General features: G+C 52.2%; 10 protein-coding genes across 10 annotated transcripts; 4 read left to right on the forward strand and 6 right to left on the reverse strand.

Moving 5' to 3' along the window:
* The first annotated feature begins 510 nt into the window (after nucleotides 1–510).
* EDD37DRAFT_165541 (uncharacterized protein) lies at nucleotides 511–3261 on the forward strand. The gene is made up of 2 exons (XM_062809807.1): nucleotides 511–926; nucleotides 1017–3261. Exons 1-2 carry the CDS (start codon nucleotides 828–830, stop codon nucleotides 3162–3164), a joined length of 2247 nt encoding a protein of 748 aa, XP_062666589.1. The 5' UTR covers nucleotides 511–827; the 3' UTR covers nucleotides 3165–3261.
* A 29-nt stretch (nucleotides 3262–3290) lies between these two features.
* EDD37DRAFT_165553 (uncharacterized protein) lies at nucleotides 3291–5685 on the forward strand. The gene is made up of 3 exons (XM_062809808.1): nucleotides 3291–4409; nucleotides 4468–4789; nucleotides 4869–5685. Exons 1-3 carry the CDS (start codon nucleotides 3475–3477, stop codon nucleotides 5448–5450), a joined length of 1839 nt encoding a protein of 612 aa, XP_062666590.1. The 5' UTR covers nucleotides 3291–3474; the 3' UTR covers nucleotides 5451–5685.
* EDD37DRAFT_674289 (MFS transporter) lies at nucleotides 5249–7618 on the reverse strand (the record flags this gene model as incomplete). Its single annotated transcript, XM_062819505.1, has 6 exons — nucleotides 5249–5900; nucleotides 6001–6402; nucleotides 6504–7032; nucleotides 7086–7210; nucleotides 7314–7407; nucleotides 7479–7618. The coding sequence occupies 6 exons, from the start codon at nucleotides 7616–7618 to the stop codon at nucleotides 5700–5702; spliced, it is 1491 nt and encodes a 496-aa protein (XP_062666591.1). The 3' UTR covers nucleotides 5249–5699.
* An 814-nt stretch (nucleotides 7619–8432) lies between these two features.
* EDD37DRAFT_653761 (amidohydrolase) lies at nucleotides 8433–10001 on the forward strand (the record flags this gene model as incomplete). The annotated part of the gene is made up of 5 exons (XM_062818610.1): nucleotides 8433–8549; nucleotides 8612–8994; nucleotides 9069–9461; nucleotides 9550–9677; nucleotides 9760–10001. The coding sequence occupies 5 exons, from the start codon at nucleotides 8433–8435 to the stop codon at nucleotides 9999–10001; spliced, it is 1263 nt and encodes a 420-aa protein (XP_062666592.1).
* A 294-nt stretch (nucleotides 10002–10295) lies between these two features.
* EDD37DRAFT_165757 (FAD dependent oxidoreductase) lies at nucleotides 10296–12278 on the forward strand. Its single transcript, XM_062809809.1, has one exon. It carries the CDS (start codon nucleotides 10734–10736, stop codon nucleotides 12108–12110), a length of 1377 nt encoding a protein of 458 aa, XP_062666593.1. The 5' UTR covers nucleotides 10296–10733; the 3' UTR covers nucleotides 12111–12278.
* A 176-nt stretch (nucleotides 12279–12454) lies between these two features.
* EDD37DRAFT_653763 (uncharacterized protein) lies at nucleotides 12455–13432 on the reverse strand (the record flags this gene model as incomplete). The annotated part of the gene is made up of 3 exons (XM_062818611.1): nucleotides 12455–12646; nucleotides 12735–13191; nucleotides 13248–13432. 3 exons carry the CDS (start codon nucleotides 13430–13432, stop codon nucleotides 12455–12457), a joined length of 834 nt encoding a protein of 277 aa, XP_062666594.1.
* Nucleotides 13289–15183, reverse strand: EDD37DRAFT_167153 (short chain dehydrogenase/reductase). The gene is made up of 2 exons (XM_062809814.1): nucleotides 14529–15183; nucleotides 13289–14410 (listed from the first exon to the last, which is right to left on the reverse strand). The coding sequence occupies exons 1-2, from the start codon at nucleotides 15001–15003 to the stop codon at nucleotides 13758–13760; spliced, it is 1128 nt and encodes a 375-aa protein (XP_062666595.1). The 5' UTR covers nucleotides 15004–15183; the 3' UTR covers nucleotides 13289–13757.
* A 702-nt stretch (nucleotides 15184–15885) lies between these two features.
* On the reverse strand, nucleotides 15886–17070 carry EDD37DRAFT_612917 (uncharacterized protein; the record flags this gene model as incomplete). Its single annotated transcript, XM_062815405.1, has 1 exon — nucleotides 15886–17070. The coding sequence occupies one exon, from the start codon at nucleotides 17068–17070 to the stop codon at nucleotides 15886–15888; it is 1185 nt and encodes a 394-aa protein (XP_062666596.1).
* Nucleotides 17071–18121: 1051 nt separating this feature from the next.
* On the reverse strand, nucleotides 18122–19852 carry EDD37DRAFT_569185 (isocitrate lyase; the record flags this gene model as incomplete). Its single annotated transcript, XM_062814212.1, has 3 exons — nucleotides 18122–18479; nucleotides 18533–19584; nucleotides 19649–19852. 3 exons carry the CDS (start codon nucleotides 19850–19852, stop codon nucleotides 18122–18124), a joined length of 1614 nt encoding a protein of 537 aa, XP_062666597.1.
* A 1287-nt stretch (nucleotides 19853–21139) lies between these two features.
* Nucleotides 21140–23366, reverse strand: EDD37DRAFT_569424 (neutral trehalase; the record flags this gene model as incomplete). Its single annotated transcript, XM_062814223.1, has 3 exons — nucleotides 21140–21389; nucleotides 21448–23189; nucleotides 23244–23366. Coding segments are annotated over 3 exons (2115 nt in total), but the record flags the coding sequence as incomplete, so codon positions are not given.
* Nucleotides 23367–23966: the final 600 nt, after the last annotated feature.

Consider the following 23966-nt stretch of genomic DNA (forward strand, 5'->3'; position numbering starts at 1 on the left):
TTCTGCACGACGGTAAAACGTGCATTGAGTTACCCGAAGAGGCATGAGAGTTGTGGCGGCACTGTATCAGTATTGCCGAACTTCCTGCCACTTACGGGCAAAGCCAGTATTCTTGTACCAGTGACCTGTCTATACCCCATTAGCCTTTCACCGGCCACACCCCGAAGATGACCTCCAGAAGCGCTTCACGCGGACTGACAGGAGGCATATCTACCTCGGTTCAGTCCGGATGGTACCAGGCAACATTCACCCCTATGCGCAGACTACGCATACTTATTGATGTGGCTGACAGCTTTCTAGCATACATACTACACAGCGGTGATCTAGGATGGGACAGTAAAAGGAATCCAGAACCCTACTGCGTACTTAGACACCTCCATTTAGACTCGATTGCCTCTTCAAGTCAGATGTCCCACTTTTCTCGGATCTCGGCTCGAGCCCTATCGAAGAGACAGCATCCTTGATAAGAGCTTGAATCGCATGATTGCTGCGTAGTCAGGGCGGGCAGATATCGCTCGAATATACATCTTCATTGCTTGTTTAATTAACAGCTTTACCATTGGCTATCCACACGACGCCCTTCAGTATTGGATAGCGGCCAAGCCTATACCCGAAAGAGTAGGCGAGACGATGCAGCTTGTTAGATAGCCAAGCGCCTGGTCTATCAGACAGATCAGGGGATGCGCCCATATCCGTACGCTGATAAAACACGCTCACTTCATTGGCATCCACGCCATAGACCGCATTGACTTGGAAGCATGACTTCTAGAACCGAATATGTCATCGGAGCCGTTACTCAATGACCAGAACATAGTAAAAGCGACAACATGACGACAATTGACACTCCTCCAGCAGACTATCCTGCCGAGATCACCGGTTATGCTGAACCATGGATTGCCTCTCCAGGCGATACGGTCGCTATCAAGGTGAGTCTTACCAGATAGTCGGCAAGGTGGTCGACGAGTCCACTATCTCGCCACCAGCAAAGAGTCGCCGACAAGACTAATATCAATCAGATTTCATGCACTGAGCCCGAGTACAAACATCGGACAGTGCGAGTGATACAAGGTGTCGACCTCGAGCACTCTCCGAAGCAAGAGCTCGAGGAGATCAAGGCAATTCCCTCAGGCACCGCAAAGGGTAGGTTCCAGCTCGCACGGCCAGGCTCATATGCCCGGACCGAAGAATGGGGAGCAGCATTGTCGAAGGATGGTCTGGAGGTGTCTTTATACTTCCAACCACACCTGCCCCTGGCCAAACACTTGCAAGCAATCATCTCCACCCTTGACGTGGAGCAGAAGAGCGGTTTCGCTGTCTTAATCACCGCCGAGGGAGCTGTTGCGCTATGGGTCGGCACGGGAAAGGAAGTCAAAGTGATTGAAACGGGGTTCAAACCAGCCCGCAGACGATGGGTCAGCTTGAAGCTCACTCTCAAAGATGACGATGTCGCTCTCTCACTGCAACCACTCGCCTACATTGCAGAGAAGGCCGCTGCAGCTGTTAATATCCAGGAGAAGCTCAGTGACAAGGTCAATCTTTCTGCCAGCGACGTCCTCTTATTTGCGGGCAGCAACGCCGAATCTCCCACTGCAGCATTCTCCCGAGTCACCAACTTCTTCAATGGCCGCATCGACAATCCGCAGATCAAGTCCCTTGGTCCCAAAGGCGAGATCCTAGTCAAGTATGAATTCGCCCGCAACATTTCCGAGGACACCATCATCGATGCCTCGGGAGCGGGACACAATGGCATGCTCGTCAACGCTCCAACCAGAGCGGTCCCCGGTTTTGATTGGGACGGCAGCGAAGTCGACTGGACCAAAGCCAAATACGGCTATGGGGCGATCCACTTCCACGAAGATGACCTCGACGACGCAGCTTGGGACACCGACTTCACCATCACACTACCCGAAGACGCAAGGTCAGGCATTTACTCAGTCGAAGTGACGTCCACTAACGGCAAGGCCGCCGACATGGTGACATTCATGGTGCGGCCAACGCCAGCGACGACCGCGAAAGTCGGGGCTAAAGTGGCCCTTGTCCTCTCGACATTCACGTACCTTGCGTATGCGAATGAGCATCTCTGGGACCTGGACCGCCCGTCTTCCGTCGAAGTCGGGCCAGGTTTTGACATCAACACAACACTCCGCACCGAGGACTTTTACAAGCTCGGGAGACGTTCCGACATAGGCTTGTCCAACTACGACGTGCACAACGACGACTCCGGTGTAGTCTTCTCGTCGGCGAAGCGACCCATCCTCAATCTGCGGCCCAACTACGTGATGTGGGCATTCAGTCGGCCACGCGAACTCAGCGCCGAGTCCATGATGATCGGATACCTCGAGCGCGAGGGAATCCCCTACGACGTGCTGAACGACCATGACCTCCACCTGCACGGCGCGAAGGTCCTCGCGCCATACAACACGGTCATGACAGGCTGTCATCCCGAGTATCCCACGCTCGAATCGTACAATGCCTACGAGCACTATGCCCGTCGCGGCGGCAATTTGATGTACCTCGGCGGCAACGGGTTCTACTGGGTGTCAGCACTCGACTCGGCGCGGCCGTGGCGTCTCGAAGTCCGCAGAGGCGATCAGGGCGTGCGCAGTTACACACTCCCCGGTGGCGAGCGATTTTTGAGTCTCAACGGCACACAGGGCGGCCTATGGCGCACGCGTGGCCGCTCGTCGCACGGCCTGTTCGGTGTTGCGTTCAACGGCGAGGGTACCGGTCCGGGTGTGCCGTATAAGCGCACCGAGGCTGCCTCAGACTCTGCCCTGGCTTGGATGTTCAAGGATATTCCGGCCGGTGATCTGATCGGCGAGTTTGGCCTGGGTGGCGGCGCGAGCGGCGACGAGATTGACAGCTTTGATTTGGCGAGTGGAAGTCCCGAGAATGGTATTGTCGTGGCGACGAGTACAGGGCATCCAGATGACTTCGGTGTGGCCCCTGAGATCGTTGGGTTCCCGATCTTGAATACTCTGGGCACGCAGACGAACGAGATTCGATCAGATATTTTCTACTATGAGACCAATGCTGGTGGTGCAGTGTTCAGTGTGGGCAGTATCAATTGGTATTGCTCGCTGGGCTGGGACGATTATAAGAACAATGTGGCCCAGTTGACGGGGAATGTTATCAAGGAGTTTTTGAAGAGGGCGGAGAAATAGGGGTCATGGCTGACTCTCATGGTGCCTAAAGGGCCCGCTTAGGGTGCTTGGAGGTAGAGGAAAGCCTGGGGTAATGTCATTGTTATCACTATATCACATATCGTATTTCCTTATCTAGGACTCAATCCCATTTCCAGTACCCCGCGCCACGCCGAGATTGAGCTTCAGCCACCGAGAACTTCCCAAAGACAATGTAGCAAGGGGCCTCGTCAGTCTTGACTTGCTATTGCCATCCTCGCGTTTTTCCCATCGATATGGTGAAGATATCAATCATTCATCCGCGAGACCTGCCTACGGTCTTCCCTGACAGATGGAGCATCACGAATCCCCAGGCGAATCATCAATCACGCCACGATTCGGTCGCAATGGACCTCGCTCCCGGCATGGCTGCATGACATGTCGCACGCGCAAGGTCAAATGCGACGAACGGCGACCCCTTTGCGCGAGATGTGCCAAAATAAAGATCAAGTGCGAATGGGATCAACCCAAACGCATTCGCCCGGCATCCGTGCAGTTGACGACCAGAGACAGTTCGCTCATCGAAGAAGATGTCACCAACATCAATCAAGTCATGGACGTGTCAGCGAGAGCAGGCGAACGATCGACAACGGCATCCAGCCTATCACCCACTGTTGATGGCATAGCACAATGGCTGGCTCAACTTGGCCGAAACAGTCCGGTAACGACACCACTTCGGCCAACATTATCTACGAGCCACCTGCCCTTGAGCAACTCCTTGGTTCTGGATCAGCAAGCTTGGGAATGCTTCAACTACATGCCCAGCTCAGTACTAGTACGTAACTTCGGAAAGCCGTGGACGTGGAGTATGCTCGCCTACATCCATTCGAATATTGCCACCTGGGAACCTGGAGTCATGCGAGCCTTTATTGCGGTGGCGTCAACAGAAAGGGTGTGTCTCCAGCCCGAAGACAACGAAACGCTTGCGAGAACCCGAAGGCTCCGACAATTAGGCATGACGCAGTACCGTCTCGCGCTCAAGGACCTTTCTTCGATCATTGATAGAGCAGCCAGAGACGACCGAAGCCCTGCGGACCTGGATGCCTTGTTTGCCACCTGGTTTTTGATCTTGGCTTTTGAAAGTTCTCATACAGATCTATACTCGGTGTCGCATGTGCACCTCAATGGGATACGCTCCTTCTTGTCCAAAGCTTTCGGTAGCAATGGCGCTACCGGGCTGGAGCCGCAACTGCCGCCCGCCTCACAGCAGCTCCTGCTGTTTCTATTGTTCGTGCCCTCCTGCTCTTTTCTTCTACCGGCATTTTGACTTATGTTCCTTCTCTAGCTTTCATGATACCAATCTCATCCCGAGAAATGCTCATGCAGGGCAATTATCCCGTGATATGCAATCCGCGCCAGCGGGCTCCTCAATTTCGGCCGACCGCTTATTTGAAGATGCGAGAGTGTGCCTACCCAAGATCTACGGGTCCACATATCCAGTCCAGGAGTTTATGGACGACATAGAGAACTACCGAGCCCTCAGCCTGCTTCATAGAAGCTCAAAGATCAAGCTCGACGTCCTGAGGTTCGGAATGACTTCAGCGGAAACATCGATCGACCGGAGAATGCTGAGACTACTGGGAGACCAGATTCAAAGCGTGGGTCAGGTATGTTTATTCGCAGATTACAGGCGGTTCCCAAATGTCCTCGTTTCTTCTGCAGGTATACTCATGTCAATTCTACCAGGAATTCTGCGACCTGATCGCCATGGCACGGGTGATCCAGAGTTCCGGCGGCCGACGGGTTATTTTCAGTATCTTTCACGCGGTCCTTGAGTATCATGCCGTCAAAGTACTTTATTGCTGCCTCATCGAGCCCTTTTCCCGTCGCCGACCGTACTTCTCAGACATCCTCGCTGGCAGAAGACATCTGGACGACACTGTTCGAGAAGAAGTGTTCACTGATCCAGATAGTGGTGGTTTGTCTGCTTCTACGGCTGGCCTGCTCGACGCTACTTTGGCTGACCTTCTGGACATCGCACACAAGTCATTGGCTGAGGATCCGTCCCTCGTCTACAGGTACACCGGGCCACTGTCAGTGGCATTACTCACGACCAAAGACGCCATTCATCGTGAATGGATCCGCAGCCATCTTCTGCGCGCTCAGGCTCTTTTCCCTGACCCGGGAGGTCTGCCACCACGATTACTCGAGGGAGGGCAGAATCATGAATTGGCCATGCCCATGTCTGCAAGTATAGATTTCGCTAAGAACTGGTCAAATGCTTTCGACATATCCGGCCCGATTGCATCAGCTTACTCGGTCGGCTGACAAAGACTAGCCTCATTAAACATGTATCGATCTTGGACCAAGCGGCCATATACGACGGAAAGTCATCTACATCCCTCTACTGAAAGGCTTCCCGAACCACACGGTACATGGCAGCAATCAAATCCAGGGTCAGGCAGGATCGATCGACCATGCACAATTAGAGACAGTACAAGGGTCTGAGCACCCTTCAGACCTCGGCTGGCTTGACACGCCTATCTTCGGTTTTGACTTGGCCTCGCAAACGCAGACTCAGATCACATAGCGGAAATCGATCAGCTCACGATCCGTCTTGCCCGAGAGATCTTCTCGCAACTCTTCGTCCAGACTCATCCTTCGGCTTGGACCATGGAGCCTATCTCTCCGTCGATTTTCCCAGATGTAGTATACCAGAAGACAGACAAGAAATGCAGCTCCTAAAGCCAGCCCGGAAAGAGAGGCTTTGAGACCAGTCTAAACCGCCAGACACATGTCAGCCTTGTGATGCTCCATTCAACTTGTATGGACGCAGCTTTGCAGCGTAGGACGCATCAGGAAAGGAGAGGTGACGTACTTGATACCTTGGTTTCTGGCTGGCTAGGAAGAATTGCGGGCCAATAATGTTGCCGACACAATAAGCGACAAACAGAGTTGCACTGGCGACGGATCGCTTGGTGAAGCCGCCGACGTTAGAGCTGATCAAACTCAAAGATAGGGGAATGTTGCAAGCAAAGACGGCGGCCAGGCACAGCCCAGCCATACGGCCGGCGCGACCTTCCAACTCGTACACCATGATCATGCCCACCATCGCAGTGATCGTGTTGAAGATCATGAGCCCAAGTCGGGATGACGGGATGATGGAAGCCAGGCCCGAAGTCAGGATGAGGAAGACGAGTTGAGATGCACCCACGGGCATCTGAATCAGGAGGGCTTTGAGATCCGTAAACCCAAACCCTGCGATGACGATGGAGCTGAACTGGATGACGAAAAAGATCCTCCTGTCAGCGTACACTTCCGAGATCGGTACAGGTTTGAAAGGGCAAAGAAATGGGTAGGGCAACAAAGATATCAACTTACACTTGTCAAGCCGCCATTTGCCAGATTGACTGAGACGGTGTATAGGACCAGAAGCCATAACTGCGGATCGCACAAGGCATCGACGATCTGGGTTGCCACAAAGGTATCGTTGTCCAGAAGACCCGTCTTGTTCTCAATGGTACGCTGCAATGCCACTTGGCGTTGCTTTTCATCCAGAAAGGCGGCTTTGGTAGGTGAATCTGGAAGAAAAAGGTATAGAACGAAAGCATAGGCTGAAGTAACGGCTCCCAGGATCAGGAAAAGCAACCGCCACTGCTGGATAGGCGATGTCGTGATCTGGCCGATCCCGTGCGCGACAACACCACCGATGACGTTGGCGATGGCATTGCCTACCCACCAAGCACCCTGTCTCAATGGCTGTTCTTTACGGGTGTAGAACATGCCCGTGATCAAGGCGAAGCCAGGGGCGATGGCCGCCTCTCCGACACCGAGAAAGAACCGTGCAGCCATCAGCCCTGCAAAGTTCTGGCAGGCACCGTGGCACATCAGGATTCCACCCCACAGGAATCTATTCAGCCCATCAACATGAAAGGTCGCCAGACTCTGGTGAAGACAACATACACTGAAACAGCCAAGTACTTCCCGATGGGCAATCGGACGGCAAGATATGAACTGGGCCAACTCCATGCAAGGTAGCCGAAGTAGAAGACAGCCGAACACCAGGAGTATTGATGTCCCGTAAGATGCTGCGACAGGATCCTTGGTCAGCGCCTCATTCTCTGCAAGAGGATGAACAAGTGAATGAGATTTTGGGGGGAAAATGAGGTGCATGAGGTGATTTTTTCTTACCAGATCCTCCAGCAATCCCAAAAGAGTCGAGGAACTGAGGGCCAACTTGTCCATGTATTGCAGCATGTAACAGAAGCCCATCAGAGGGATCATGCTATACCCAAGATATCATCAGCAACTGAACCTGCAAGATCTGGATGACCTTGTTTTGGTAATATCACTGACCACATATCAATCTTTCTCAACACACGCTTTGACTCTGCGGGTGCCACAGGCAATATATGTCCTTCTTGAGTCGTCTGAGTAGGCATCAACTGGTTGTCGCCTTTGAAGTCAGAGAGCATCACGTCTTCTTTGGTCGCCATGATGTTTGAGTTGGCGGTTGACATTGCAGGCTGCGAAAGGAGGTGAACCGAGGGATGCTATAGCAATTCGCGGTGAGTGTTAAGTTTGTTCTTGATTCCTCGAAAGGTGATGATTTTCTCGGATGGAACTCTTGAGCCAGTCCAACAGTCAGTATCCTGTGGGTTTGATTGTCTATTTATCTTCCATCAGCTCCTTGCTTTCCGTTACCATCTGTGTCGTTTTGTCTATCGACCTTATCTCGGATATACTCGAGGAAGAATTGTGTTCTGGACTTTTGCTGATGATGAGGCATCTTCCTTGATCAACTAGACCGAGGTAGCTCTCCCCAGGCTTGATTCTAGTGGGTCATTGTCCTTTTGATATCTCGGCAAGGCTCTGCACGTCGGCTACCAGACGGCGCTGCTGATTGGTCGCATCGGCTAAAGTGGGTTGGGACAAGACGGAATAGGGGCCGCACAGCCTCGCCACCTCATGGTCCTAACCATTTTCGGCGCACAACTCACGATTGCGGGCCTTTTTTGACTTGACGTAGCGAATCGATGCTGGCTTATCTCGGCAGCTACTTCGAAACGTGCAGAATTATGTCGATGCAGCCATGGCATCTGCCGAGATAAGAAAGCAACTACCTCCCACATCGACAGTAGCTGTGTCTGCCGAGACAAGAAAGCAAATACTCCAGAACCAGTATACTTAGCACATCATAGACATCGCATGCAAAGAAAACATGAATACTTGCGACACACCCCCGATAGGTGCACCGACTTCTTGCACTTCTTCAACGATTGAGTCTCCGCGCAACCACATCTCAACACAATGGCAACAACAACAACCACTACCACATTGACTGTTCCGACTAAGGTGGAGTTGAAAGATCTCGTCGACGAGTCGCTGGAAAAGCTTACACAAGAGTTATGGGAAGTCAATCATCAAGTGAGAAAACAGACCCCTGCTAGAGAAGACAAGCACGACTAATGTCCGTGTGAATCTTTCAGATCTGGTCCAATCCTGAGTTGGGCTTTCAGGAGCACAAAGCCCACGATACGATCTGCGACTTTCTCGAAAAGCAAGGCTTCAGCGTCACACGTCACGCGTACGGCATCCCAACGGCATTCGAAGCCAGAAGCGGACAAGGAGGCCGTCTCGTAGGCTTCAACGCCGAATATGACGCTCTTCCCAACATCGGCCATGCTTGTGGACACAATCTGATCGCCACCAGTGGCCTGGCTGGATTTCTAGCACTTTCACACACCTTGAAAATGCAGAATATTCCCGGACGGACGCAATTACTGGGCACGCCAGCCGAGGAAAGCGGTGGCGGCAAAATCAAGCTGCTCCAAGCAGGAGCCTACAACGGTGTGGATGTTACATTGATGGCGTAGGTCAAGCTTTTGGTCCAATCTAGCTGGTCGATGTTGAATTGCAGGCTGACAGAATGCTTCTGGTGTACAGGCACGGAGGTACGAATAACATGAAGAACTTTGGCGCAGGTCACGGTGGCGTTGGCGGCGTCCGCATGGTAGCCCGGGAGCAATTCTTCTGCGAGTTCAAGGGGAAGAATGCCCATGCAGGTGCCAACCCGTGGGATGGCCATAACGCCCTTGACGCCTTCGTCGCCTCGTACAACAACGTCTCCCTGCTTCGTCAGCAGATCCTCGACACGGACCGCATTCACTCTGCTATCACGGAGTCTCCCAAAGCTGCGAACATCATAGCAGCCGCAACAAAGGCGACATTTGTCACGAGAAGCGAGACTCTCAAGAGTCTCAAGGCGTTATCCGAGAAATTGATTGCCTGCATCGAGGCTGGGGCATCCGCGACGGGCTGTGAAGTTTCCATTGAGAGGTATGATCCTCTGCAGTCGTTCCGGAAAACCTGGCGGCTTGATTTCCTCCCCAGCGGTGAACAATTTTTGCTAACACAAACGCAACAGAGAAGCACACTACGCAGACATGGTCATCAACGAAGCCCTGTGTCGCCGCTGGCAGGCAAGGATGGCGGAATATGGACGAAATGTCCTCGTGAGCATTCCGACGCCAGTATCCGCCTCCTCGGATTTCGGTGAGTACCTGTCTTCCGCAGTCCCCATACCACACTGAACAAGTGCTCAACGCTGTGTCGTCTTGTCTAACGCGTGTCCTAGGAAACGTCAGCTATGCTATGCCGGGCCTGCATCCCATTTTCACGATCCCTGCTTCGGAAGGCAGTTCGCCACATCATGCCTCTTTTACGAGCGCTGCTGGCACCAGGGAGGCGCATGATATTGCGGTGACTGTGGGGAAGGCACTTGCGCTGGTGGGCTGGGATGTGCTCACTGACGATGAGGTTTTCGAGGCTTCAAAGTCGGAGTGGTTTGGGAAGATGGCTGCCGAGGGTGTTGCCTAAGGAATTCTTGTTGTCAGATGTTAACCCTCCGCCCACTCCTCCAAATTGAAACATGGACGGCGAGGTAGGATCTCTTCAATCTCGAGGAAATCGCGGTGATAGTAGGTAGACTGTCGAGATCTCATCCTCCCAGTGATGTAGACAGTATCTTCGCGCAGGACAGGACCGCTTTATCAAGGTGCTGTCAGATAATGCCTCGAGAGTACCTAGGCCCATCAGCGTGATCGATTCTGATATCGCATTGCACTGCCGTGCCCGTCTCTAAGCCGGATACATCTTGGACGATCAAGATTCGCATATCCACTCGAGCACTTGTGGGCCGGTCTCCCAACTCCGTCCTTGTTAGAGGCGGGTCATAGCCGACGTGCATGAGAGATCCACTTTAGCCGCCAGCCTCTACTCGTGGAAGATTATTGCAATAGCTCTGCTTCGAACAATGCATCCAGGCAATGTCCATGACACAATCCGACCTTGAATGCGACCCAGCATTTCGGAAGTAATGGCAAAATGGAAAAACTCCACCACGCCGCGATGTCCGGCCGCTGTCCTGGCCGACGATTTCTGAAAGGCAGCCTCGAGTGTTGCCGCAACGCCTCCCGGCAATCCCAGGAGTTCGATGGCGATTGAGGGATAAGTATAATTTAGAACTCAGACTGTTGTGTGATCTTTCTTCCAGAGTAGATATCCCAGCCGCACACTCGTCCACCTCACAGGCTGTTTTTTTCGATCACGATGTCCTTGGTCGTTGTTGGCGGTGGTATCGTTGGGCTCGCTATCGCGTATTATGTGAGCTTGACCGACCCAAGCAGGAAAATCTTCATCCTCGACTCCGAGAAGGAACTGTTTCTGTCTGCATCGGGGTATTCTGGAGGGTTCATCGTTCGCGACTGGTTCAGCCATACCGTTCTACCACTTGCAGAGCTATCATTTCGTCTGCATCGAGACCTAGCAGATGCCCAGAACGGACGTAAGCAATGGGGATATACGCCCAGTATTGGATACAGCTTGGTCATGGAAGACAATAGTACTGGGCAGAAAGTGCGTGGGGAAGATTGGTTGTTGCATGGTACGAGTCGAGCGGAAGTGGCGCGCAAATATGCCTCGCTCGCGAAACCAGAACCAGAGTCAAAGAGCCAACAGCGCGTCGATCGGGACTCACTGCTTCGACCGGATGGGTCTCCTTTGTGGGCTAACATACCAACTGGAGGAGTCCTGGAGAAGATCTCTAGTCCTTCGGGATGCGCGCAGGTCGAGCCACGACAGCTTTGTGAGTGGCTGTTGCAGCGCTGCAGGGACCGCGGTGTCGAACTACACCTCTCAACCAAGATTACTGGTCTCTCACACGACTCTGCGGGAAATGTGGTTGGGGTGCGAGTCGAGAAACGTGCTGCAGACGGTGTCAAAACCCGAAGAGCTCTTATTCATTGCAAAGACGTGGTAATCTCGGCCGGCTGTTGGACTCCTCGTGTCTTTGAGACCTTGACTGGAAAGAAGATGAGCATAGGCATCACACCGTTGCCAGGGTACAGCATAACAGTCCGCTCTCCGCGGTATTCTCGTCCAATCCTGGAAGTCGACGAAGCCGGCAATGAGGCGGAAACCAGCCATTCGATCTTTTGTCCTCCGGGACGCAATTGGCAGTATTCCCCGGAGGCCATGGCGAGGCAGACGAGGGAGGGCAAGCCTGAAGTTTACGTGGCAGGGCTCAACAACGAGAGCCATCGTCTACCCGAATTGGCAGGTCAATCGAAGCAACTCATGGAGAAATTCCTCAGGGACGACCTCAAAAGGACGGCTGTCACGTTAGTCGGCAAGTTGGAAGGACTGTCGCAGTCGCCTGTTGATGATCTCGAGATTGTGAGAGAAGGCCTTTGTTTCCGGCCTGTCTCCGAGAGCGGCAAACCCATCATATCTCGAGTGGAGGACATTGTCACCAAGGGTGGCGGAGGTCTGTATGTTGCTAGTGGCCATGGTCCTTGGGGGATTACATTGTCTTTGGCGACTGGCTTCGTCATGGCAGAAGTGCTGCAGGGCAAGAATCCGAGTGTCTCGCTGGATGAGTTCAGACTGCAGCCGCAAACATCAGCTCACCTGCAGGCGCGTCTATAATAATGTGAGGAGCTCGGAGTCAAGAAGTGAGCAAGCCAGCTCAGGTTAGAGATAGAAAAGCCATCATCGTCTTCGTGAATCGTCTTGGTATGCGGTTGTCAGAAGCTGATAGTACAAAACACTGCAATGCTGTCCGGTTCCGGATGACATTATTGTTTGCCCCCCCCTGAAGTCATTCATCGAAGCACGCCAATCGTCACAAGAAACTTTCCCCTGACCGCCTGAAACCCCTTTGCTACCGACGCCTGATCCTCCATGACATTCTAGCATGAGTTCTAGTCGACTGTGTGAAGAGTTGGTCAGTCAAAGAACGGGGAGAAGGAGTCCGCCACGTACATGGTAGGTCAGAGCAACTTCAGTGTCAACTTAGCAAGCTGCTCCTGCAGGTCGGTAATCTGGCTTAGGATCTCTACGCGGTCGACCTTGCCCTTCTTCTCGTGTTCGTCGCCTTTTGCTTCGCTCTTCTTGTCGCTATGGTTCTCGTTCCCTGCTTGCAATTCTTCGTTCTGCAGCCCACGCTCAACCTCTGTATGCCCCTGTTTTCCGGAATGCTTAGTATTGCATCTCGCTTGCTCCCTACTCTTCTTGCTGGATTTCGGCTTTGGAGGGCGCCCCTCAGCGCACACAAGGGCGATCATATATTCGTCGTTTCAACAACATAGGCGTGGAATGGGGCGTACTGTTGTACATCTCAACACGATTGAGGAAGGCCGAGTACTGATCGGTTGGTAGGTTTCGAGTGATCTTGTTCATGACCGTCAAGTCCGAGCAGGTGCCTTGCGCGTCGTTGATGTCTTCTTGAAGTTTGCAAACCTTACCAACGAAAGCCATCACTGGCTCGGAGGGATCGAAATTGAGCTCTGCGAAGCTTCTCTCTGCAGCCTCAAGAGCTCCAACATCGGTGACCTTGTATGTCTCGCGGAGGTACCCGTTCTTGTTCCCAGTCGATTTGTTAACCGAGTCTTTTTCAGATTTCTCAGCTTTCGCGGCTTCGTCGCGTCGAACGCCCTCCTCAACAAGTTCGTCGGTAAGAGCCTGAAGGTCATGGCTATCAAAGGATCCCTTATTGCGCATGATGTGGCTGTACTTCTTCTAAGGTATTGCGCCTCTTCCTCGTTGGTAAGCTCATGGTCATACTGGTTTTGCAGGTCTATGCGAATCTGGAAGATTCTGCTGACGTAGTTGTCAACAATCCATTTGTGACTATCGAGAGGAATGTCTCTGAGTACAGTAAGTGACACCGCCACATAGTGCTGTTTCATGACCTTGAGGTAGCCTTGCACGACCTCATCAGCTGTTTCTGAAGTCGTGGAGTCCGCCATACTGAGGGCCGAGCAGTTGGAACTTGATCTGGTTTTATCTGGCTTCGAGTGCGGAAAGAAAGCGATGTGAACGGTCGAAGAACCTGAACCAAGCAGAAGGAGAGATTCTCCGTTGATAAACCTCAAGAAGGAGAACGCAGACTGGGATCATGTACCCTTCACTGGCTCCAGTCACCGCCTAAAATGACTGCCCACCACATCACCGCCCACCAGTGACAATCCGGGAAGTGAGTACCACATGACCCTACTAGGTCCAACATTAAGAGATGGCGGTGACTCCGTTATCAGCATTACATTACCACCTATCCACCTCCAGGCACCACTCTCATGCCGCCTCCGTAATCTTCGTCGCCTTATTGATACTCCCTCTGACCGCCAAAGCCATCCAATCCGGCACACATCGCAAGAACGTTCCCTGGATCATCTTCTCAGGCACATACACGCTTCCACTCCGTCCACCTAGCACCTGCACCACCACTCTCCCTGCCACTTCGTCAGCCGTGAGCACAAACTGCTTGGACCGATCAAGCTCAAATTCCCAGGACGATACAAGCGGAGTCCTCGCCCAAATAGGATGCACGATCGAAGCCTGGATACAATGCCCATTCTCGTACCGGTGAGCAAGCTCCTGGACCAGACTCTCGTGCATACCGAGCACCGCCGCCTTACTGGCGGAGTAATCGCCGAGGTTAGGTTGTCCCGTGTAACTGGCCATGCTGGCGAGTGTGACGATATGGCCCTTTTTCGCGGCGAGCATCTTTGGCAGGATCAGCCGCAGGAGTGAAAAGTGCGAGAGGACATTGATGCGGAAGATCTTATCGAGAAAGGCGTCTGAGGTGTTGAGGATGGTATGCGCCTGGGCTATGCCCGCGTTGTTGATCAGCACGGTCGGCGTGGTTGTCTGGAGGAGTTCGGTTACTGTCGAGTGGATCGAGTCGTAGTTTGACAGGTCGATCTTGTGGTAGCTTAGACGAGGGACTTGCTTCACGTTAATAAGGCCTCAACTGTGATGGATGGCCGGCAGGAGAAGGAACGACAAGGTCTGGCGAAGAAAGAACAAGAATCAGGGGAGATGCAGAGTCAAAGGCAAACTTACTACTCTTCATATCCTCCGGTAAGTCCTGAATGTCCAAAACCACGATCTTCGCCCTAGTCTTTGCGGCCAACATCTTGACCATCTCCTTGCCGAACCCGGAACAGCCGCCCGTAATAACAATGACCTCTTTCCCCTCGCCATCAAAATCCCATGGCTCCCCCTGTTTCGTCAAGTGCCAATAATTCAAGGCCAACCTGTTCAACCAGCGATTGACATACAGCGCCAACCCGATCCCGAAAAGTACCTTGAGTGTCTTGAGTGGAGGGTCGGCGCGAAGGGTAATGCTGTTACGTATGTTGAATGGCAATCGGAAGGGCAGAGTTAGGGTCAGGTTCGGGAACCATGGAATCTTGTCCAGTATTGACGGATTGCGCTGGACGTACAGCAGTAATGGGCCCGTTAGGAATGGCGACAAGAGAGTGTTTTGGACGATCGTATTGGCGGAAGGGATATGAAGTTTGGATTGAGAGGCCATGTTTGTGACGCGGTGTGTCTCGTGTTCGGGAAAGGCGAGAGTAGTAGACACGAGGACCAACGATCACGACCTGTTTCGTCGGCCACTTCGTATCCAGAATGTTCCTCTTATATTTGCTGTACGTATGAACCTCGTCGTTAACAAGAAGCCACTCAACGCCTTCAATGGAATCGAGGTACTTCTTTCCCTTCTGTGAGGAATTTGAAGCAGATATATCGAATATAGTACTGGGAAAGTGAACAAAAAGAAATATATCCAGAGAGACGAGGAGCGGATTGAGTTTAACCTTCACCCCGAGCACCGACCATCACGTACGAAATACGGAGAGATAGCAATACGAAAAGGCCAAAGGGCCCGGCTTTACGCTTCGCGGCATAGTGTTGTGCAGGCAGACTTGACGTTGTGAGCATTGGGAAGGCCAAGTGGCCGGCAGACCTCGGCAGATGTGGTGAGTGATTTGAGGGACACTGGAGAATGCGGAGGGAGGAGTGAAAGAGGGGAGAAGTGGAGTGACTGCCTTGTCATTCCTTTTTGTGAGTACGAGAAAAGAAAGAAATGGTCAGATGGCACCACGTACTAGCATGTCGAGCGAATACGAACTAGGTCTCCTCAAAGGAAACGGGATACTGGGTGAATGGTCAGAATATCGGAATAGATCAGCTATCCATCCTCACTTCCACTGGAATAGTGGTATCTAGAAATCCTCATGCACAAAACAAACATCGCCGTTCATATAGCAGGTCAGTGAAGAAGACGAAAGACGTATGGACCTATAATACCACTGCCGTCTTTGCAGAACTGAACCCTTCATGATATGCGCCCGCGTAAATCATGCTGTCTCATCCCATTTCATCCCACATCTGCCTCATTATAGTCATCATCTCATCTAAAGGGTCGCTCGAAAGAGGGTACAGTGCCCTCGTCGTTGCCAACGGCACTGCCCGGTGTACTACGGAAGTGGCTCAGATCACCACTGCCCGTCTTTCGCAATGCCTGTCTCATTGTTTCGACATTGATCTCACTGTTGATGCCCAATGGTGAACTCTGTCCTGGTAGAGGACTTCCGGTTCCTCTTGGGTTTGGAGCACGATGGGGAGATGTCTCGTACCCCTTGGTTGACGCACTGACACTGGTCGGTGGAGATGTTCCAAATGCTGCAGAAGACGTAGGTGATCGGATAGGAGAAGGTGAGCGAGGAGGTACGAGAGACGGATGACCAGACAGGTGGGCAGAATCGCGCCGAACATCGCTCCCCATTTCCTGCTCGGCGTGGACAACATCGGCGAACGAGATAAAACTCAATCGGCGCACATCCGTGTTGTCCAAAGAACCATAATTAGACGCGTTATCGGCGTCTTGTCGAAAGGCGGCTGAGATGGCCGACGGCGGCGGCGAGAACGAGTCTTCCTGCATTGACGATGCCAAAGAATGATCCGCGCCCAATCCAGTAATGGTCACTGCAGCTGGTTGATGTGTTGCATGTGTCACGATCTCAACCTCGTCTGGGTTCAGCTTTTGGTTTGTGATTGCTTCCGCGGATGCGTCTAACGCTGGCGCAATGTGATTCTCCATGATAACGTGAGAAGGTAGATGCGGAGATGTTTCGGGATGTACGACTTCTTCTTGGACATTGCGCTCAAAGATCATGGATGACGCGGGTGATTGTGGTCGTGGGGAGGAACTCTGTCTTGCATATCCCGGCGATCCAGGAGGAAACACCTGTGCCAGAGACCCTCTGTGCGGTGATATTGACCCGGTCGCAAGATCGGGTGATCGGGCAGGAGATGCTGGGTGCAGCCCAACTGCCGGATTTCCGCTGGAAGCTGGAGGAATCGAAGTGCCCGGGGTCGTGGCCATTGTGTCGGCTTTGTCTCCCTCTTGCTTCTTCCCCAATTTCCAGAAATCTCTCTTTCGTGGTTTGGTGGAGCTATCTCCGCCTGCTGGCTCAAGCCCTTGCCGGGTGCTTTGTGAGAAGGATGGATCTTTTAGTAGCGGGGAGGCTGAGTCTTTGGACTCTGTACTAGGAGCAGCACTGTTCTTGTCGGGTGTGAATTCTGGGGGTAACATGCTGAGACCGCCCTTGTGAGATGTTTAGGATTTTGGTGAGTTGAAGTTCAACCCGAAGCACAAAGGTCCGTAGGGTTGAGTGGAAGGTCAGTGGGAGATTGCGAGGAAGTTGATCATCCGTGGAGTTTCGGGACACTCATGTCTTTTCGCAGGTACTGGTAAGAAGGGATGTGTCAATTTTTGACGATCGCTGATTCGGTATATGGGCGCAAATGTCAAACATGCGCTGATATTGCGCAGTCTGGTAGATGGTCGTGTCGTCCAACTGAGGAACCAATCTCGTTGACAAGGAAAGTCGGATAGATAGAGAGGTAGCGAGGTTCGGCAGTGAACTGAGAAGGATTTAACGTCGATACAATGAAGTAAAGTAGACAGAATGACGACAGATGGCCTGTGCGACGAGGTATATCACACGTTGAGGTTGGGAGTTGGTTGTGGGAGGATACGAGATGAAGACAGGAGAAGCAGCAACAAGTGCAGATGTACGTAGGTGTGCCTGGTCGTGGTTGAGTTGACTGTTTGGCAGTTGAGGGAGACACACGGTAGCTTGGTTTCTTGGTGGGTTTCGGAAAGCGGGAGGATTCAGGAATGGCTTTGGTTGCAAGGGGATTGGGCCAAAACGCACTGCCCAGTGATCAGTGATAGACAAGACGGTCGCCCATCAACAATTGGAGGTCAACGGCTATTGGTGATTGGAGTTTCAGGCACTAATAAGGGACACACACCACCTACGTAACTAGTTGGGGAGTCTTGTGACTGGCAAAAATCACCAAACAGGGTATCCAATGCGAATAACGTTACACTATTACTGTACCTATCATCACGTGGGTGGTATCTTCTAACGGATAGGATATCAGTATGATTGAATGGCAGAGTCATTGCTTTTCGATATATGCCAAACATACCTCATGCGAACTATACAACATTGGTGGTCATACTTTCATCCTTCTCAGCTGAACCAAGATCTCACTCCCTAGGGAGTATCATATTGCACAATATATTCCTTCTCCCTTTTCCACCTCTTCTGCCTCATGCCGTAAGATATAGTAAGTCAATGAAACTGATCTTCCGTCACACCTTTACCCATAGCACTCGTGCTGCTTACACCACCTTGGACCATCTTAAGTAGGTTGTCCACGTAATTGGCACCACTCCACTTCTGGTGCGTCACCACATCAACTTTGTTGGCCATTTCCGGCTCCTGGATCAGCTCTCCATATGCGCGCATTCCACGCTTGGCAAACTCTTTGGCGAAAGTGTCCGAGATCAGCGCGGTGGAATGTAGACCGGCGAGAGTAATGAATTGCCAGCAGTAGCCCATCTCCGCCAGGCGTTGAATGTAGGTTTCTTGGTCCTTGGCGGCCATGGCGGCCTTCCAGTTGAAAGAAGGTGACAGGTTGTAGGAAAGTCTAGAACATGATATGTTAGTATCGGCTCATCACGGAATTTCGATCGTACTCACTTCTGTTCAGGCCAGACAGCATGCACGCCATCCGCAAATTGCTTGGCTTGGGCATAATCGGGCAGCTTGCTCTCCATCCAGATCATGTCGGCATAGGGAGCGTAGGCAATGGCACGGCTGATGGCGGCTGAGCATCCTCCCTGGAACCGGTAGTAGCCCTCGCGTGTTCTGGCAGCATCCCAGTCCCAGTAGATATCAACACCAGTAAGACCCTTCGCAATAGCGCGGCATTCGCTGTTGGTCTTGCCCTTGGAGGCCTGCTTATATTTGGCAATCAACGCTGCCTTGTCGACATGGACACCTGCGTTTATAGCCTCAATGACGGCTTCGTCGAAGACTTTAAGTCCACTCTGTGCGGTCCAAGAGTCCTCAATCGCTTGCAGCTGTTCTCCGTTTTTGCCAGACTGTTCAGCGGCAAACATCAGATCATTCAATGGCTGTAGGTTGGCATTGGTTGTGCCAAGGATGAAAGGGTGATCTCTGTGATCAATCGTGGTGGTGATTAATGTGGCAGCTTCCGAGTCCGTTCGGGCCACCGCCAACAGGTCGACACCCATAATGTCGGCTTGGGCTCGGATAGCCACAAGACGGTTGATGTGCTCGGATACGGGCACCAACACCTTTCCAGCCATATGTCCACACTTTTTCGTACCCGGAGCTTGATCCTCAATGTGAATGCCGGCCGCACCCTTTTCAACAAACATTTTTGTGAGCTTCATCACGGCAGTCAGACCACCGTGACCAGTGTCAGCATCGGCAATGATGGGTCGCAGGTAGTCGACCTGGGGCAATGAGCTTCGCTTGTCCTTTGGCGTTGTCAGGCGTTCTTCTCTTTGTTTCCGATCGTGGAAGAGTTGTGCCATGAACAGGTGCTGCACCTTATTCGGCACCGTGGTCGAGGGATAATCTGCCAAATCAGGACCGGGCTCGTCGGTGGAGGAGGCGGTGGAGGAGGATTGCCAGCCGGAAACATATACAGTGTCAAGATATTTGTTCATTTGAGTAAGCATGGTGGGCTCAAGACAGCCATATGTAGCAGACGCCGTTTTAGTCTAGAAAAGCCCCCATGTTAGTATACTGGCGCGGACAGCCCTGTTTTTGATAGTCTTGACTCACGGCGAATCGGTTCTCGACCAATTTCCATAGCTTCTTCGCCTGGTCATTGCTTGGGTATTGAATCTTGATGGTGCCTCGTTTCTGTACAATCTGCTCGGCGGTAAAAGGTCTCTTGGTGTACCGCCATCGAGAGTCACTCCACCACTGCTTGACAGCCTCTACGTCTTGCAGATATTGCTGTTCTTCCTGGTCAAGCGAACCCATCTTGAAAGTGTCGACGACCTTTTGGAGAGTGGAAGTCATACGAAGGATAGACGCACGGGAGGTAGTCGGAGCCTCTCACAAAGGTCAATGACGGCGTGAGGGAGTTCTTATATCACCGTTGGGAGTGGAGAGACAAGACAGCGAGCGACAAAAAGCAATAATCAGTCATGAGAGAGGAGCGCATGCTTCTAGTTAAGTAAAAAGGGCACAAGCCCGTGGACGGACGTGAGTGGTCAAGGGTGATTCCATCCTCCTCCGATCGGCATGGCACCGAGGAAGAAGGGTGCGTGCGCATGTTGACGCTTCTGGCAAAGCTTCGTGTTGGGCCTCCTCTCTCGCCTGGGGTCGGAGCAAGGGCATCAAGGGAAGAATAGCGGCCAGTCAGATGTTATTGGCTGTCAGCACGCAATAGCACATCGGGCTGAAGGGAGAGGCAAAAGCAGGAGACTGTTGCAGGATGGATTTTCGGTAGAGGGTCGGCTTCTCGCGCTTCTCTGGGGAAACATGACATGATCAAACGAGTCCAGGCGCATGTGGACATTGGAAAATGACGATTCATCCCTCAAAACCCTCCGCTCGCCCGTGCCCTTTCATATGCGTTCGCCATAGACCTTGTTGCATAGGGCAGCACTCGAGATGTTGATAAGTCACCTGTGCTCAAAGTCGGCACCAATGCCTCCACACTCAACAGCCTCAAAAGCACCTTTCTCATGCTGACCTGTTAGGGGTTGTGATGATTGTTTGCCCTCAAGAAACGAGATGCCTCGGCATATACACCCCAGCGCTATACCATAAGGAGACGAAAACCGGAACCTGCATCACCCAATTGTCGCCAGTCAATGCTCCACGAAAAAGAATCGGACCCGATACCGACCAACTTCAACAGCAAGAATACTTATCGGAAGCGTGACCGAAAACTAACTGTGGTAACAATAATGTTTCATGACTCATACAGCATGGTACCCGGCAAAAGCGCGAGCGATAATGATATGTACAGGCTGTGTCCATAGGTTAGAGGGTCGCTGTATAGCTCCCATACCACTCCTGCCATCAGAGCGCCGGCTCGAAGTCGTTCAACCTAAGCACGACGAGGCTCAACTCCCCCATCGAAAGACCGACTGGGTCCCCGTTCGCCTGTGAATGCTAACTCCATACAACACCATTTGGCTCTTCGTCTAGAATGCTCCAAATAAATGCAAGCTCAATGCAATACTCTCCTTTAATCCATATCAGGTCTATCCTGCACCATAAGCACGAAACCTTGGGTATCTTTTCGCAAACGCTACCTCACTCCTTGTTGTCCGATGCGTTGTTGTCGGAAATCACTGCAGCATCAGCCTCGTCTGACGAGTCAGGTCGGGACTCGTCAGAGCCTTCTTCTTGAATGGTGTCATCGGCTGATTCGTTGACCGCGGACAGGTTGATTTGGGTGGCTCTCGCGAATGTGTCATATGGCGTAAGTGTGCCGAGAGCGCGTTTCATGTGGATGGGAATGAATGACAAGCCATACACGTAGCTGGCGTTGACCCAACCAAAGCTGTCCAGTGTCAGTTCTCTGTCCATGAAAACATCAATTGTGGAAGAAATGAACTTACCCTTCGCGAGGAACGCCTTTGAAGTCGGAACCTTGGTTGCCATACTCTGCCTCGACTTTGTGCGGATCAAGCTCCCGCGTCACATTGTACTTTTCAACCACCACCCCGTTGAAGTCGACGAACGCTTTCGTGACCATGTACAACCATTTATACGCAAGTCGCTGTGCATCTTCGATGTACCCATACTTGAGAAAACCACCCCACGCCAGTATTTGCTGAGGTGCCCAGCCAAACGGATAGTCCCATTGTCGATTCGGGCGATCGAGTCCCACCTCTCCGCGCGATGCTTCCGTTCCCGACACAAGACCCCCAAAGCAGTCAAACTTGGGCAGTGCATTGAGAACCAGAGCGGCAGCCTGTTTCGGAGTAGCAAGCCCTGCCCACATGGCCCAGAAAGTGGTAGCAGTCTCGTAGTCGGTGCGCTTCTTGTTGACGGTATCGTAGTCGAAGAACATACCTTTGGCCTCATTCCACATATACTTGTCGATGCGAGCCTTGCGCAACTTGGCACGACGATCCCATGGTGCCGAGTTCTCGAAACCTGACTTGCGGTTCTCATCGGTCTGGAAGTCTTCAGGTATATTTAAGCGTCCCTTAAAGTGCTTCTGGATGCAGTAGGAAATGTCGACTTCATATTTGAACAGCAAAGAGTTCAAATCAATGGTTGCCAGATTGGCGGCACAGCCTTCCAGGCGATAAGATGTGTCGTGACCCGATTCTCGCACCGCACGATCATGCAGGAAGTACTCATCCAAATCAGGCTCATTCACACGCTCCTCATTGTATGCTTCAACAAATTTCTCAAAGCTCATCCCGTGCTTCTTAGCATATGGAGTGAGGATGTGGACAAAGTGAGAAGCTTCGGTCTCCGGTGGCACGCCCGCACCGTCTGGGCGATAACGTGATAGGCCTGAAACAGGATCCAAGCGAGGTGCGGACATCCAGACGCTATAGTATTCCTTGATAGCTGCGCAAAGGGCCATCCGCAAAAAGTCCAGAGCACCAGGCTCGTGCTTGATCTTCTCGTAGACCTTGAGGGCCATGTCGGTCAAGAAGGGAGGCTGTGACCGAGTGAGGTAGTACGACCGGTTGGCATTCAAGATCTTGCCGTAGTGCTGGATGCAAAAGGTGAAGTTGACGACCATGGATCTGGCCATGTCTACCTTACCGTTCTCGAGCAACCCAATCGACTCCATGTAACTGTCCCAGCCATACAACTCGTTGAACCTCCCTCCAGGCACAATAAAAGGTTCTCCTTTGAGTGTTTCTTGCCTATTCTTGTCGGTCGATTTCTTCATGGCCAGAGCCAGGATGCCAGGCGCGTTGTTCAAGCTTCGAACATATTGCGCTGTCATTGGACCTTCTGGTAGCCAGCGAACATCCAGTCTCAATTCAGGACGATCCTTGGCCACTTGAGTGTAATAATCATGTTGCTCAGGAACACCACGAGGGATATAGATGCGAGGCCGTGGGTCGGACGTCCAATCTTTGGGATCCCGCCCGGCTTTTTCGATGGTGGCAGCGTCAAGGGTTCGTGTCAAGTTGTTCCAGAACTCGTCTCTGATACGGCGCGAAAGTCGGTCTACGGGATTCTCACTGAGACGAGAACGGTGGATCTTGACGACTTTCTTGCCTAGATCTTGTGCCAGGGTCAACTCTTGTAGGAGATTGCTGATCATGTAGTTTCCACGGATCTCGGTGGTACGGTAACCTGCAGAAGCAAAAGTGCCCAAACTGATGTGCTATAGCCATGTTAGCCATCGACGCCCCTCGACAAAAGAGGGTTGCGAACTGACCTTGGGACCATTGTCCTCGATTGTGATCTGCTGGTTTCTGTCGACATCCTCTCTTTCGAGCACATCTTTCAGGGTCCGTTCAACGTCAACCAGAAGTTCTTGATGTTGTTGAGTGTGTTCATCTGCAATGTTTCTTATTAGTTTGCAAGGTTGGGCTGAGGATGTCAGGTCAGGAACGAACCGTGACTTGTTCGACGGGCAGGATAGTTGTCTCGACCAGGACCAGCCTGCAAGGACTCGGCGTCTCGAGGTTGTCTTATGTACTGTATACTATGTGAGTTCGGAGTCAGAGACACCAGGCAGGAGGAATAGACGTACAGATGAAACGGCTCTGTTGCGGGTGCCCAACAATTGGCGTCTAACCGCATCTTCATCGTAGTAAACAGAGGGGGAAGAGTAAGGATCGCGTCGCTCTAGGGATGAGCTTCGTCGGCGATGGTGACCATTTGGCAAGCTCATGACCGACAGAGTGGTCTCAGAGTGTGCGAAGCCAGGCCCAAGAACGCTAAGGAGCGGACAAGGTGGAAAAGAATGTGAAGTTTGCGTGCGGATAGAGTGCAGAAATGACTGATGAGGGACGCAGCCAAAAAGGAATTGAGGGACGCAGCTGACAATAGGCGATGATGTCGTGGGACCCGCTTCAGAGTTTGATTGAACGCCGGGGTTAACAGGTGAACAGTGAGCAAGATCCGCGAAGATGTTGGAGTATTGAATTTCAGGCAC

Source organism: Exophiala viscosa, assembly GCF_022695815.1.
Source record: "Exophiala viscosa unplaced genomic scaffold EDD37scaffold_12, whole genome shotgun sequence".
Taxonomy (NCBI): Eukaryota; Fungi; Ascomycota; class Eurotiomycetes; order Chaetothyriales; family Herpotrichiellaceae; genus Exophiala; species Exophiala viscosa.